Source organism: Sebastes fasciatus, chromosome 21 (assembly GCF_043250625.1).
Source record: "Sebastes fasciatus isolate fSebFas1 chromosome 21, fSebFas1.pri, whole genome shotgun sequence".
NCBI lineage: Eukaryota > Metazoa > Chordata > Actinopteri > Perciformes > Sebastidae > Sebastes > Sebastes fasciatus.
Genome location: NC_133815.1, coordinates 22,489,031 through 22,505,538, shown reverse-complemented (window position 1 = coordinate 22,505,538; position 16,508 = coordinate 22,489,031). Strand labels below are relative to the sequence as shown.

At 41.0% G+C, this 16,508-nt stretch overlaps 1 protein-coding gene across 1 annotated transcript in view; it reads right to left on the bottom strand.

Moving 5' to 3' along the window:
• Positions 1-9,311: 9,311 nt before the first annotated feature.
• Positions 9,312-16,508, bottom strand: part of ahrra (aryl-hydrocarbon receptor repressor a) — a 64,781-nt gene continuing 57,584 nt past the window's right edge. The window contains exons 6-9 of the mRNA XM_074621508.1: positions 14,858-14,996; positions 14,443-14,576; positions 13,285-13,493; positions 9,312-10,589 (exon numbers count right to left, since the gene is read on the bottom strand). Of these exons, the coding sequence (XP_074477609.1) occupies positions 9,452-10,589; positions 13,285-13,493; positions 14,443-14,576; positions 14,858-14,996 (1,620 nt within the window). The 3' untranslated portion in view covers positions 9,312-9,451. The remainder of the gene's footprint in view (positions 10,590-13,284; positions 13,494-14,442; positions 14,577-14,857; positions 14,997-16,508) is intronic.

Below are 16,508 nucleotides of genomic sequence, written 5' to 3'. Positions count from 1 at the left end.
TTCTCTGTCTCCCTTTCTGTAACCTAAATCATTTTAGGACAGAACAGATTCATGCAGTGCTATTATCTAAGTGACAAAGTCCTCTGTTTATTTTTCAGTCTGAGTTAAACCCATTGATTAAATGCTTGCCACTGCAGGTCAAAACACTTGGATCCTCAATGACTCACACATAGGGCAGAAAAGTGCTGTTGCACTGCTTTCTCTAGGGTGAAACTCTGAAGTGTGATTCACCTGTGGCCATGCCACATGACAAACCAGATGTTTTCCATTTGCTGATGAGGGCAAAACACCAGCTGTAGATCAGGCAGCTCACAAAGCCCCTCGAGAGTTTAACAACCATGATGTTAAACAGCTCTACACCAAAACATTTAAGAGGTTTTAGGTTGATATTGTCACATCTGTAGGATGGGAAGCACCTTCTTATTCCAGAGGACGAAATAGGCAGATTGTTTATGCAGTAGCTAGGCATCACTCAGTCTGAGGGGTCTCACTTCCATGTTGGGGCTCACTTCTCACATATGAAGCAGGGATTTGGATGCACCATTCAGATTTCATATTGCACAATGCAAGGAGGAAATAATCAAATCTAAATCATGTCATGTTTGTGATCTGACCAAGATGAATAGAACGTGGCCTGCACGTTAGTAAGGAAATAAAATAGGAATGTTTAGAGCTCATTGCTGTGGCAGATCAGTTACAATTATGTTGATGAATCATTATGAAGAAATACCATTTGAATTCAACACTCACTGATACAACTGAATACTCTTTATAAATGTTGCTGTGTTTATAATAGGAAAGATAATTCAACATTTTACCAAAGATGTCCATTTTTCTATGTAGATTTTTAGACATGGCTTCAAAGATGTGATTTAAAAAGACGTGACTCTTCCTCAGCTGCAGTGTGCAGTTGTGACCAGTAGGTAGAAGCATTCGCCAGCAGGAGAGACAGCTTGAGCATCTATCCTTGTGTAACCCTCACAGATTAATCAGTCAACTGAAGCATGAACACAACCCGAAACAGACAGTGCTGGCAGTGGCTCCATAATCTCACTGTACTCTCCCCTAATCTCACATGGAAATTATTAGAGCATTCACTAGTCCAGTAGGTTCAGATCATGTTTGCTGGCCTTGCCCCGTGGGATTGATTGTGGGAGTGCATAATAATAATAATAACATGTATGTATTTGTGGATGCATGTGAGATGCACAGTAGAGGAATTACTGGCTTTCCTGAGACATGCCTGTAAAGCACTTTGTGTGTATCTGTGTGAGAGAAAGTCCATGCTTGCTTGTTTGTTGTGTATGTGCGTGCATGTGTGTACTGTATGACTCACGGTCAGCTGCGGCCTACATGTCTAGTTCATGAATCACCGGGTTGCACTCAGTAACCTTTCAACTGGCTAGTCGCCCCTGGGCACATACATAAAGCATTTCATTTTAACACTGCACTGAATACCATCACATTCAGCAGTTTATTTTTAAATCCCTAGGACTGAAAATATGAATGTTGTTTCTTCTTCAACTCCTTCCTTTCATCATATTTTTTAGAGCAGTCATTCCCAACCAGGGATACTTGTACCTCAGTAGGTATTCAGTTCCCTAGGGGGATTTTGACAAAATCAAAATTACGATTCTTCTAATACTAAAAGTGGCAGTAGGCAGATTTCACAATGGCGGTGGCACAAACTTTCTCATTTTACAGCTAAACCGTGCACTACGAGATGATTCTGAAAACATTTGAGGTGAGAAATAGGCATTAACGTAACATAATATTGATTCATATTTGATCAGCGCTGCCTAGTTTGACCGTTTGGTCGGAGTTCGCGAGTGAATGACAGCCGGCTCTCATAGACGGCAGATGGACAGCAGACCTCAGATCAGCTCTGACTGCTTGTTTTCCTCCGGTCTGTGAAATCTTGCAGATGCCGTTAGGAGCACCGGAGGACACAGAGACACATGATTTTTTTCAGGTTACCTGTTTCATGTACTACTTACGTTTTATAGAAATAACTTTTTTTTAATCATATTTGCTCCAATCTCGCCTACTTCAGCTTTAATATCCACATTTTTAATCAATACAATAATATTCAATATCCACATATTGAAGTCAACTGTAACACCCGGACATATAGCGATTGAGAGTGCTTGAAAAGTAGTTAGCAAGCTCGTAGGGCAGAAACAGCTGAAAATAATGGATAAATGATTCAGAAGGATAGCTAAGTCATGAATAAACAGTTCAAATAGTTGGTAAATGTATTGTATAGTGGATAGGTGGTTGATAGTTTTCTAAAAGAAATGGATGAATGGTTTTAATAGTTAGCTAAACGTAGAATAAATAGTTGTAATAGTTAGCTAATAGAAGGATAAATGGTTGTAATAGTTAGCTAATAGAAGGATAAATGGTTGTAATAGTTTGCTAAAAGTGCTGGGAAAATGGTGAAAAACCAAAAGTACTCGAGAAATGGCTGAAATAGCTTATTCATAAAGTTATGAATTGTCGGCATGGCTAAAAGTAATGGGTAAATGGTTGAAACATCAAGCTTTCATGTTGTAGTTGTACAAATGAACTTGACAAAACTGACTCAATAGTGTTAAATAACATCCAATTTAAAATAATTTAAAATTAAAGGCATTGCCAGAGCTAATGTAAGTAAGTAATAAAGCAAGGTGCAGTTTATTGTTCATTAGCTGATTGAAGAAGTGGCGAGGTTGTGGGGGGTTTATGGGCGTGGGATTGCGTGACTGTCTTCCATATGCTTAGCAGGGTGTGTGTATATGTGCATGATAATGTGCATATATAAGTGTATGTACATGCGTGTCTGTGAGATACCCTCAAGGATTCTCCTCATTGTCACTGGGGGATATGGGGAGAGGAGATGCGGACGTTGTTGTGTCTATGTATGCATTGGTGCATCTGCCTATATGAGTGTGTATTAATGTGTGTGTGAGTGAGAGTGGGTGTGACCAATTAGGGCAAATGGTGTGCAGAGCAGCAAAGAGTGGGGTATGAACGGTCACGCAACCTTGCGTGGTGTAGGATTATAGGTCTTGGTCTGCACACACACACACTCTCTCTCTCTCTCCCCCTCACAGATACAGCTGTCAACAAGCATCAAACACTTTGCTTACACTACAGTTGCCCTAAGCGGTCTCTCCTCTCTCTTGATTGGATGTGCTCTTTACATTGTTTTCACCCCTTTTTTCCCATGCTAACTTCTCTTTTCTCACCTCTAGGTTTTGTCTCTTCACCTCTCACTCCGTCTGTCTCTGTCTCTGTCTTTGTCACCCTCACCCCTTTCCCTCTCTGCACACAGAACCAGTGTCATATGGCGTGATGGCGTGATGGAAGGTTGCGTGCATGCTGATGAATATTAAACATTTAAAGTCAGCCTCATCCACCCACCCACCCCCTCTTTATTGTCACATCATCATCAGTCATGAAACTACAGTGAGACAAAAGCAAAGTCCTCCGTTGGGGAAACGTGTGAGAGAGATGCTACACACGGTTTCGCATGAGTTAGTTGTTACTCACTTGTGAAGAGAACTGTGTGTGTCTGTAAGAGAGACACATGTGCATATGTAATTCATGTTATTGAGCTTGATCCCTGTAAGGCTGTGGAAAAACGCTATGCTTTCCGCTTGTTCAGACTCAATATAACAATACACTTAGTGATGTGTATATTGATTTCCATTATACCTTTTAATATTCAGTTTGTCTATTGAGCAAAACAGAAAGTACTCATAGTTCTTGCTGTTAAAAAAACAACAGTTCTTTTACAGAAAACTTCTTGTGAAGAGTGTTTTCAGGTTCAAAACTATTAAACTCTACAACGCTGTCCGTGGACCATTCATTGCTTATTACTGTATGAATCAGAATGAGATATGAACATCATTTAGCCTTTACTTTTCCTCCTGTACTGTATTTCCCCGCTCATTGCCAACTGCCAGGTAATGAATCTCATTAATTTTCAGGCAGTTACATGAAACCTGTCACAACCAGCCCTGCCTTATGGGCAAACTTTGTTAGTTCTGCACACCACAAACAGCTATACTCTGCACCTTTATAGACTGGTTTTACTGTATTCTACAAAGAATGTACAGCTTAATTCTGCACTTTAGTCTATTTTTTCAGTTTTTATCCCGCATTATATTTCATATTTGACATTTCTTAATATCTATATCTCCTATATTTCATTATCCAGCACTATATCACTTTTTGCACTACATTCACATTCTTAATAGTCCCGTATCTCAGTTGTTACCCTGCACTATATTCATTTTTAACAGTTTCTTCATCTCCTGTTATTTTTATAAATGGTATTTTTTTTTTACTCTGTACTACTTACTTGTGTCTTTTTACTAACATGTTTTTGCACTATGGAACTGTGATGCTGGAAACTTGAATTTCCCTCAGGATCAATAAAGTTACTATCTATCTATCTAACTCTGCATGCTATAAGGTAAATCCATAGAAACTCCCTGTTAAGATGAAATAGGTGTTAAGTCTCTGTTTTAGTGAAGGGCCCCAAAAACAATACAGTGTTATCTCAGGACTGCAACTGGAGGAGGAAGTAGGTCTTAATTGGATAGTGCCTGTTTAAAGCGAAGAGGAAGAGAACAGTTCTTCTGTACTGTACTTTCCTGGACTACATGTGTGTACAAAACATCAACGCTGAAACACATGTGGCCATTGTTTAACTTGTTGTATAGTGAACCAACAATATACTGTTCTCCAGAGTAATTAGCAAGGGAAGTGTACTTATGGGAAGTGTAGTTAAAAATGGAGAAACACTAGCTTTGATATCAATTATCTTTTGACAGTGATATATTGCTAAACATTTCAACACACGAACACATTCATTAGACCAACACGGACATTATTAAAAATGTGCACATTGTGTGGTTTTTGATGAACCTTCAGCTATTGTATCAACTCGAATGTTGTTGTAAATCTATCGGAGGCTATTTTAACCATAGAAGTTCTCTACTATTTTTAAAATCTTTATTGACAGCACTTTTAAAGTTCAAAACATGTGATATTTACATGAAATTACCATTTTCAGGTATCTTTTTCTAAGGTTTTGTTCTGTTGTTTCCCTTAAATTATGTAAAAATCAATAAAAAAAAAAAAAATCAAGAAGCCACATTCTTAAAAATAGTATTATAATATATGGATGTTGGTCCTGGAACTTGCATTTTTAATCACATTTTATTTTTTATAATGTAGTTGAAGATCGTAACGGGATTGTAATTTCATTAGTAGTCTGTTCGCAAACAAATAAGATGTAGCGATCTGGTTCTATATGACACACTCACATGCACACTCACAATCATCCCAATAAGTAAAATCCCCACACTAACTGATCCCTTTGTATCCTGCAATTCCCTATAAGCTATTCTCTGACTGTGATGAAACAAACACAAGCTTCTGGGAGGGATTAGAGAGAGGAACGACGATCGCTGTAGAATCAGTGGGAGAACGCTTGTTCCTTCAAATCAGAGCAAACCAAGTGAGGGACCCACAGCAGGTAACAGGTGCTCTGCACGGAGTACAATTATACAACATCGAAAATCTGCTTTTTCTCGTCTCAAGATCTGTTTGACAGCAGGAAACTGCTGAAGTGAGAAGTGCTGAAGCAAGACTTTCAGTCACTAGCTACACTGGTAGTACAAATGTCTCTGTAGAGGTCAGAGGTCAGGCTCAGCTAAGGATACATGGCTGTATTAAACAATAGATGAGAAAACCAAATAGGTGGCCCAAGGGTAGCAGAACATGCCACAGCAACGTCCCAGGTTTGATTCTAGCTGGGGACCTTTGCTGCATGTCATAATCCATTACATACACTGACATTTACTCCAGTGCTTAAGCAGGACGTGTGAAAAAAGTTTCTCTCACTTCCAATCATGCCTAGTGTATAACACATGCATATCATTGTCTTTCTGTGGCTTTACCAACCGCCCACACAATTTAATGATGACAATAAAATCTTTATATTTCTCTCGGTGTAAATATATACTGGACCCAATAGCTTGAATTGTGATAACTAATAGAGCAGTTATTGAATGTCTGTTTTAGTTTCTTAGTGTACTTTCCCAGTCCTAGGGTGTCATATAAACTGCGGTTTTGAATGTGGCCACTATGCCAAATAGGGCTGCACAAGAGAACACTACTCCTCCAGTCGCTATTCCTGTGGTGTGATTTCAGTGATTATTTTAATGCCTAATTTCCATGTTCCAGTGTTGTAATTGTTAGTCCATCAGCCTTTGCTCTATTCCTAAACCTATATTTTGGGTCCTATTATCTGCAACCACAATACCCTACAGGTTTCCTTTGACCTAATTTACATATCATATGAGAACAATTAGATGGCTTGCAAATGGCCAGCTAGTTTATAAATGGAAAAGATTTGTATTTCACACTGAAGCTGAATGAACTGATCTATTTGATGGCTTTACACAGCCATGAAAAGCCAAAGGACATGAGTAAATGAGTCTGTATTGACCTGATATTCATTACTGTGTAGAAAAAATGACATTTTTGGATCGTGAATCTGGCCTCAGATCCACTATAATCTGCAGTAAGGGTGGGTTGTCATTTAATGATCAAAGACCAGATTTTCTTTGTCACAGTCCAACTTTTAAATGACTGATTTTTCGAAAAGGGTTAGAAAAATGTTTTGAAATCACTCCTCTGTTCAGAGGGAGGAACACTGGATAAAGAAGACTGTGAATGTTCGGGGACTATTTTAAACCCGATGTGCCAAGTGCATACAATTAACTATCTAGTTGGACATAAGTTAAGCTCTACTGGGAATCCCGAGGAGGACCAGGACTTAACCACAGCTTTTACATCTCTCTCTCTCGTCTTGTCCCCTGCTTCTATTCTCGCCCTACACCTCTCTGTGGATGCCAGCGCTCCCTTGGCTCCAGCCCTTGTCCTAGACAGTGGTGAGAGACTGGTGTCGAGTTCCCCAGATCGTGTGAAGGAGCTGTCATGCCAACTTTACAGCACATTAATCATACAGGCAATGTGGCTAGAGATACTCTGTATCCTGTACTGCTGAGTATTTATTATTAATAGAGACACAAATCTGAAGGATGAGACCACATTTGGTAGACGTGAAAAATTCAAAAGCTACTGAAGAGACAAGGACGTTAACTGAACAATAGAACTTGGCAGTTTTTCATTCTGGAAAGCGTTTATGAGAGCAGAAACCCATCAGATTAGTAGAGTGTACATTATTTCACATTATGTGTTTTGAGCTCCATGATATTCATGTGACATTATTAAAAAAAATTGATATGACATGTTGATATGTTACTCGCCCACCAAGCTGGCAGTAATTTGTTGCCTTGTTTATTATCTCCCTACTGGCAAAAGAACAACACTTCACCCAGAGTTTCCATATAAAGAAAAGTCTTTTAATAGTCCCATTTGCAAAAAACACGTAGAAACATCGGAAGACATTGCATATGTACACTGTGTTCGCTACCTTGCAGCTACCTCCTCCATGAGACAAGTCTTTTTTTTAACAATTATCAAAAAATAGCAAGAAAAAAAAGCCATATTTATTTACCTTAGTGAAACAGAAAAGCCTTCAAAACTGTAGTTTTTTTTTAAAATTATACACTTTTGCCTCTTACAATAAATACGAATCATCAAACATTTATTGAAATGAACACACACAGAGAGAAAAAGACAAATTCAAAAACAGTGACACCATGTACAGTTGTGCGTGTTGACTCAAAAACCTGTCTGGGTAGGCTGAACTTCAACTGATCTACTCCCAGTAGTGCAATTTAGAAACTACAACAACGGTAGCTTCACAGAACTGAGACTCTAACATCGAATCAATTTGGTGCTTTTAATTCATTTTGTGCAAAAATATTGATTGTGAAAGACAAAATGTCGACATGATGTTTTTCGGACTCAAGAGACAACATGAAAAGTGTATATTCATTTCAAAGGAAATGTGTCGTATCTGCAGTGAGACAGGCCGTATCGAGTTGAAATGCTGATCTCGCCATAAACACTAACTCAAACTGTACAACATTAGCCTTGACATAAAATTACATAAATTATTCGTATGTTCGACGAGGAGTTTCATGACTTAATATGATAAAATGATTGTGCGCATTCAAATAAGAATCAACATCGAACCTTTTAACAACAGACTGCCTTCTTTTCCTTCAATTCAAACTAACACTTCTACCTTGTCCAAACAAACCTTCAACTGATAATCAATATAGTCATTTAACCGGCGCATACCATCTTTCTTATAGGTCCAAGTTCATCTTAGGTCCTGCAATTTAAAGGGCAACTCTAGTGTGATCTTTATCTCAAGGAGGTCAGAGCCACGAGCACACACTTGAACCACAGGTGGTGGTGAAGGATTTGTTTCCCTACTTCCTGTGCCCCCTTATGCATGACACCATGCGTGTGATCAGTTTCTAGTTCAATGAACAGATGTAGTGAATATACTTAAAGCTTTGGCCAATAGTTTTACATGTTTTGGTCCACTAACTACAAACGTTTTCCAAAGGGTTCTGCATTTTCAAGGAGGAACCATTTTTAAAAACTGTCCCTGGTGGTGTGGTGTATTCAAGGATGCTCTCACAAAAGCACTGTACGCTTGGAAAGTCAAATTCAGGACACAGATTTTGAGTAAACAAAGATGTTGTGAAAAAGATAAAGTGGATTTGGTTAAAAATAACTGCTTTTTCTGCAGCTGCTCAGTATTAGATATCACAGTCCTTGGATGCAGAAATGAGTGTTTTCAAAACAGACCCTGGTTGCAAACAAATCATGTAACTTTGACCAAACATTTGAAACATTTTACTGCAATTGATTAAGTTTCAAGTCTCTGAAAGTTGATTTAATACAAGTCTAAAATGCATAGAAACCACTAGATACCATTCATACATCACTGGGGGGCGGTAATGAAAAAGGTAGGCGATTCATAGTTAAAGCACTAAAACATGCAAAACCACAATCAAAGTTGTTACCACTGACTCCTAAGTGTGCTCTCATAATCAGCCGTCTCCCTTGATAAGCCCGGCAGTCGGTGTAAGTCATCTCCTGTGTACAAAAAAAAAGTCTTTTTTTTACACGACACATAAAACAAAATGAAATTGTGTTTTCTAGACATAATTTGTCTCATTGTCACTAAATCCAAAAGTGCTAGGAACCAACTACAAAATGTATTCCTTAAAAACAAAAATGATCTATCCATAAACTGGATTCAAAGTATTCTTTTTTTTGATTGTCACAACACTAACACTAGAACCTGAGCCTTGTTTTGTGACCTCTTCGTCAAATAGAAGAAGGAGTCATTTAAATGTTAACATCCTGGGAATCCTTTCTGTAATGCTGGTGCATGTGGCTTTAATGCACACTGATTGTTTGAGTGTGTGTGTGAAAAGATCTGGTGTGTTTGCACCAATCACTCTTATGGCATATAAATGTAGGGACTAGACTTGTGGTGCCCTGTGCTCATAACACATGGCATAACGTTCCTTGGACCACCCATCATGGACTGGTTTATGTCATGAGCGTTCTCAGACCACGGCGGGGAGTCCATGGGCTCCCGCTTGATCGAATGGACCAGGCCGTGACCTTTGAACTCGTAAGTGCCGTGCTTGTTGTAGTCCGGGTGCATGTAGGCCTTGTGGGGGTCCTGTGGGTAGACGTGTGAGTCCATGAGGTTGATAGATTGGTTGCTGCATAGAGAGTCTGAGTGAGAGAGTCTCTGAGGGCTAAACTGGTTGTTATCGTTGTTATTGCCCAAGTTTTTGTCACATTTTAACAGACGTGCGTTTGTGTTGTTGACTGCATAGTTCTGATAGTTGCCGTTGTTGTACGGCGGGCTGATTCCTGCTTTCCCTCGCTGACAGGGCGAGTACTGCGGATCGTAATAATCTGCCTCTGATTTGAGATGGACACCCGAGCTCTGGTCGTACACCCCGTTACCGTAGCTGCGGTCGATGGCCTCTGGGTCGCGGCAAGCCCAGGGTCGCCCGTAGGCGTCGCAGCCGTTCTCAGAGTCCGAGTCGTGTTCTATCTTGATGGGCTGCATCTCGGGCATCAGGTGGCCGTCGTAGCATTCCCCGTAGCCGTTCTCATTCTTCACCAGGTCCACGCAGTACGCGTCCGGGTCTGTGGGGATCTGCACGTTCCCGTAGAGCTTGGAGACAAACACCTCGCCACCTCTGCCGTTGTGGCAGCTAGGGGAGAGGCGGTATGGCTTCCCGTACTGGCCGGCCTTGTTCATGCGGTTAGATGGGATGTAGCCGACACCCTGGCCCGCTCTGAGGGGACCCGAGTTCGGCCGCAGAGGCCAGCCGCAGCCCAGGCCCGGGCTGACGCCTTTATGGGTAGCCATGGTGGACTTGCAGTAGTTGAGGGGCTCCTCCTGGTTGTAGTAACCCTCAGGGCGGTACTTGAGGTTGTCTTTGGAGAGTGGGGTCCAGGGACTGTGGTGACCCCGCTGGGTAGCGCCAGGAGTGGGACAGGAGAGGAGGAGAGGGTCTGCGATGTCACCCATTCCTCCACTGAAGGAGTGCCTCCGGAGGTGTTCCCCTCGCTCTCTGTGAGGGAGAGGGATGGCGTGAAAAGAGCCGTGGGGAGGAGAGAGAGAGGACAAGGAGATCATTAGTCACCAAAGACAAACCAATCAGTGCAGATTAGTCCTTGAGAACTTTCAAGAAGAGCTCTTGAAATATCATTGATCCGCCCTGATAGTCATATGGGAATGTCCACAAACTGAATGTTTTTTCTACTGATTGATGAATGACTCAAAGCCCAAATATCTAGGTTTGGTTCATTTAAGTTCATGAAAGAGAATCATCCCAAAAGTGACTCATCTTTTCCGGGATTCATCTCATCTGAAAATTGAGAACAGAGTCAACATCCATTAACCCAAAGATCAATGATTGGTCGCACTCCACGTTTACAAGCAGAACAATGCACTATATCTTCATTTCCTCTTAAAACCCTGAGTATTCATTGAGGCCCAAAACACATCACATTTCTAATCATACAGTACATATGTTTATTGATATGTAAGTGGAAGCTTTCACCATGAAGGGCTCGAGATTATTAAACATGAAACTAGTGTTTACACATGTAAAACAATACAAATGTAGTTAAATTCCACCAAATGGATTGCGTTGAATCCTGTGGCTTTCTTTATGCCAGAATAAAACCCTCAAAAAGCAAATGTGGGATATTTGAAGTGTGTAATTGTTAGTAATGAGAAATCCATCACTTGGGGTCAGCTAATGTTGGCCATTATTCATGCTGTCTGAAGATTATTTTAGAAGAAAACCACATTTTTTGTCAATGTGACTTGAACCTTTTGCTGAGGTCATCAAGATTAGCTTATATTATTTATTCACACTTGCATTTCATCACTACATATTGGATATACTATAATCCTTATTATGAAAAAATGCCATTTCAAACTTCTAGTTTTAATGGCAAATTTGACTTTAAAACATGTTTTTTTCCTTTTTTCACCACTTTGGCCGTCTTCTGCTTCTCTCTGCTCTCTCAACAGGTCATTTTCACAGCAGCGATTTTGATTAGAGCAGGACAAACACAGGTGTAATTGATCAAGTTAATTATGGCCATTTAAGTGGGACAGGGCCAAAATGTTATTAATTACACCTGTGTGTTTACCCTGCAATGACACGTCAAAATTAGGCTGTTCGAGATGAGCTGCGCCTCGCCTGGAAAGTAGACGAGATCAGGCGGCAGCAGCAGGGGGCGGGGACTAAAAGCTGCGGTCAAGTCGGACAGTTTCCAGCCGTTTCCAGCAGCCTTCAAAGAATTTACAGGAAGGCCACCTGTAGTTTGCAGACCACGTTCAGATTTTATTTATATTTGTTTGTAAATCTATGTGGAAATGTGCGTGTATCTGGCATTGGATTCTATCCTTTATTATTTGTATGTCTGCCTTGTTAAAGTACTTTGTAATGAGCACTATAAATAGCCTTCATTATTATAATAATTATTATTATTATCAACCACACAATATGTGTTTGTTAACAGATGAAACCTTCATTGCATAACATGAGACTAATAACCTATAATTTAGTGTTAAATAATACAATTACACAGAAAGTTCGGACTTTCTACAACACGTGGTGTTTACTGTCTGGTCGATTCTGAGGAGCCCTGGCTCATCTCGAACGAGCCTATTATGTCTGTTGTGAAAAGGGCCTCTGGGATCATTAAACACTATAATGATAAGATAAGATAGTAACAGTAGCTAAGGCTTTGGAGTAGTATTATCCCTTTGGATCCTGGCAGCAATTGTCTATTCAGCAACATTACTTATGTAAATACACACATTTTCAAGTATTGCCTATTGCGTTATATGAAAAGATGCTCTTCATATTAGCTAAACACTGCAGTGCCATGTATATTGTACATGGCACTACAGTGTTCTCATACTGAAGACTCAACCCTACGAGCTTCCGACCAGCCAACATGCTGTCCCCTCAGAAGTAATTGGTATTTTTTCTCACGAAACCTGGATGATGCTGAGAAGGAACGAACAGCAGAGGGGGTGGTAGGGCTCTGCTCCCTGACTACACAGCTCAACTCTTGGCCTCTCAGCCTCCCAAAGTTGTTAATGATGCATGAAGCACAGAGGGCCTTATCCAAGCTGAGACATGTATTTGCTCCTAATTGGCCACAGGTAAGGCATCCAGCACACGTTTGGTTCGGTGTCAGAGCCTGCTGGGGGAGGGAAGGGCTTATGTTTGTGTTCATAAAGCTGTTGCTGGGCAATACGTCGGTATCTCTAGAAAATAAGCTCACAAATAAATAAATAATACTTGAGGACTGATGGCCAATTAGTTTTTCCTCACTTTAACACTGTTTTGAATATGTTTTGTATACCGTTGCCTCATGGATCTTGCTCAAGGCAGTCACTAAGTATGTTTTTACAGGGACTCTGACGTAGTTGGCCCGTATGAATTTTGAGGACAACTATGTATCATAACTTAACTAATGGCTGTGGCCTTTCAAGGTTTTGACCTTTACTTCTAGCTCCCCCATCAGGCAAATCAGTGTAATCTCTAGGGGAGATAACAAGCTGCCAAAATGCATCAAACCTCAAGTTTTGTGTTAAAAAGCTTGACCTTTAATTACAGTACAGCACCCCCTATTAAAACAATCAGTAGGTTTACACTAGGACACAGTGTGAATATACATCATCCCTCCAACTTAAGTTGCAAAGTTGCAAGGATGCTGCTCATGTCTGAGTTCTCTTACCCATGCTCCAGTGCAGAGATCATCCCTCCGCCTGGTCCCTTGTTCTTCCCCCGCATTAACATGTTCTTCATTTTCATCTCGGTGATGGAGGGCAGTAGGAGGGGTACACCTATGCAGAACAGGGCCAGCTGGGGAGGCATCAGAGCCCCGGAGCCTGACTTCTTTTTCTGACCATGGAGGAACTTCAACCGACCCTGGAACTGCATCGTCTGGGAGAGAAGAGAAGAAGATATTCATAGGCTGTATCCAATTATTTTTTAACAGTCTTAAATGTTATTTTTCTGTGCATGTCCACCCATGGATAATATAGAATATATATTTTTTTTGTATTTAAAAAGGTTTTTAATTTGATTCCAGGAAACACTAGAGAGTGTCGACATGTCCTGAAACATGCTATAGGCATGTTTAGCATGTAATTTATTTAGCAGATAATTCAAGGTCATTTACCAGGTCCACAATCTTAATTTAGCCTGTTAGCATGCTAACATTTGCACTAAACACAAAAGTACAGTTGACGCTGCCATCCATAAAGCCACACTGTTATTGTGGCTAGCAGCTATGCTCAATAAAGCTCATTTAATTTAAATCTTGTAAGAGGGAAGGAAGATTCTCTGACCATTTTATTTGCTAGCAGAACGAGGACATTACATTAAAAATGTTTGTGTCTTTAGTGTCTCACCAGTATTTGCTCACTACTTGGCTACGAGTGCTTCCAGTATAAAACTGCCATCTAGAATTTCTGTTGTGCAGCCAACGTCAGTGCAACCAGAGCGGACTTGGTGACAGTGAACTCTAATGACCCTGATGAAATGGTCCAAACCCATATTCTTATTGCTCTGTCATCAGGACCTCGAACTTTTCCACTGCTGTTCTCCAAACCACTCTAGTCACAGCCACAAGGGATGAACCAGGCTCCTATTCTGCTGCTGTGTCCAGACACACAATTACCTCACAATGCCTCGCAATACAACTATAAATAACTGTACACACTAAGATTAAAAATGAAGTACCAAAGGGGTCATAACACTTTTTATAGGCCTGGGTCTTCTCCCAGAATGTGGGCAATATTTACTCTTAATATTCATTACATATTTCTGCACTTTTCTATGTGCATTGAAAACTGAAGTTAGTGTTTGCAGTTTGGTTCAGACCACTCACCAAGAATCCAGAGGTGCTGTCCAAGAGGCAGCGGACTCTGGCGATGAAACATCTGTTGAGAAAGCAGGAGAGCTCAGGAGGAATTCCCCCGGCCTCTGGAGAATGGAACAGGCTGCTCACTACAAAGTCCTCACCTGAAATGTAAAAGAAGAAGATGGTGGAGGAGGAGAATAATTTAATTTGAGCTGCAATGTGTGGCAAACCTATAATGTGCTTCAGGAAAAAAACACACAACGAGCAATCAATAAAAGATGAAAAGGTGCATCTCCTTTTACATTTATCTGAGGATTTCTGTCAGTGTATCAGCTGCTATACTGATGATATACTCTAAATCTGCCCAACCGGCAGAACTTCAAAATCAAATCGTGAGTTTGCCTAAGGGAACTGGTTCATCCCTTCCCAGTAAGCTACCCACCAGTTCCTGCAGCGAGCTGGCCGTCCTGGTGTGCTGACGTCCCCTGTGGAGGACACATGGCCCAGTGGAGCTGGCGTCTGAACTCCTGACGGTCGTCTATGTGGATGTAGTCGAACACGTTCTGGTGCATCACGTCAGTCTGCGGGGAGAATTGAGTGGAATTTAGTATGTTTGTCGAGGAAATTAACAGTCAGGCACAGACATTTCTAGGTTTAGGCTCTTTGTTTCATCATCTCCTGGAAGTAATAAGAAATATGAGATTACGTGTGCACGCTACTGTCCTTCAGACTGACTTTGGAACACTGTGTTTTACTGCCATCAGTGCAGCTGGTAGCTGCTGTTTGGAGGGGGGATTCCTGTTGTTGCTGCTCTGATACACTTAACCTGCCTCAGGATTCCCAGGGAGCGCGTTAACTTCCCCCACCACACACATAAGGACCGTACTGTACACACAAAGTCTATGGAAGTCACAGAAACATACATGCACACTTGTATAGATATATGTCTGCACACACAGGAGCATTTACTCAGTACAGTAAGAGTCTAAGGGCTGCTGCAGGGCCAGTGAGGGCAGCTGTGTTTGTCAAACATCGCGTGACACCAGCTCCTGAACAGCAGTCCAGCCCAGCTTGCCCTCCCCATCCACACACACTCACACACACACAGAGAGTGAGTCGGGTTCCAGCCCACTCTCGTCATGCCTCTCTCTCTTTTCCAGCAATAGCATTGCTTTCTGTCATTCCATGACAGATTCCTCACTAAAATGTTCAACCTTCTCCTCTTCCCTCCTCCCTGCGCTCTCTCCATAATTTCCACACTGGTGGCACGCGAGGGTTTTTGATCGCTTGCCTCCGAAAACACAATCTGTTCCCACCGTCTTCGGCGGGCGCTTCGTCCTGTGGTTTGGTTCCCTACCGGCAGTCAGGCAGACAGACGGATCGAGTGACTATTGTTTATGTTTCTCGTAAAAAACACAAGAGAGGAAAAGACGAAGGGAAAAAAAGAGAATAAGTGATATTTTCGCTGACCTTCAAAGGCTAACAAATGGGATCAAAGGCCAGTGGAGGTTTTCTGCTCTTCTCTGGGGCTTTCTTGTGGTGCTACTTAGTGAAGCATTCTCTTTTCTTTTTTTTCTGTGGTATATTAGGGATAAGTGTCCTTCTGACTACAATTGTGGGCTCAGAATTATGTGACATGTTGTCAAGGCCTTAGAGGCAAACTGTGTGACTTAAAAACAACCAATAGCTCCTTTGCGAGAATTGAACATGTGGGAAAGGCTAAGAGGATGTTTTGGTGACTCTGAAATATAACATGATGAGCTGTGAGTAGTTCTTTTATGTACTGCAAAGACAGACTGTTCAACAACACATTCTGGCACATTTGGCTGCTTTGCGTGCTGGGATGCTTTGGCTCTTTCTCATGAGGATGTACTGTAACGTATGATTTTGAATTTGTTGAATTAAAAATATTGATGTGGAACGATTATGAATAGAACATGTCTTACATATAGAGTACTGTCACTGCTATGTTCTGTATACTAAAATGACCTGTTGTTGTATTAGCATGACTTGGTGAATATGATTGTTTATTTGGACTATAAGATAAATTGCCATGACATTTTGTACAGACATGCATGGTCCCCAGAGGATTA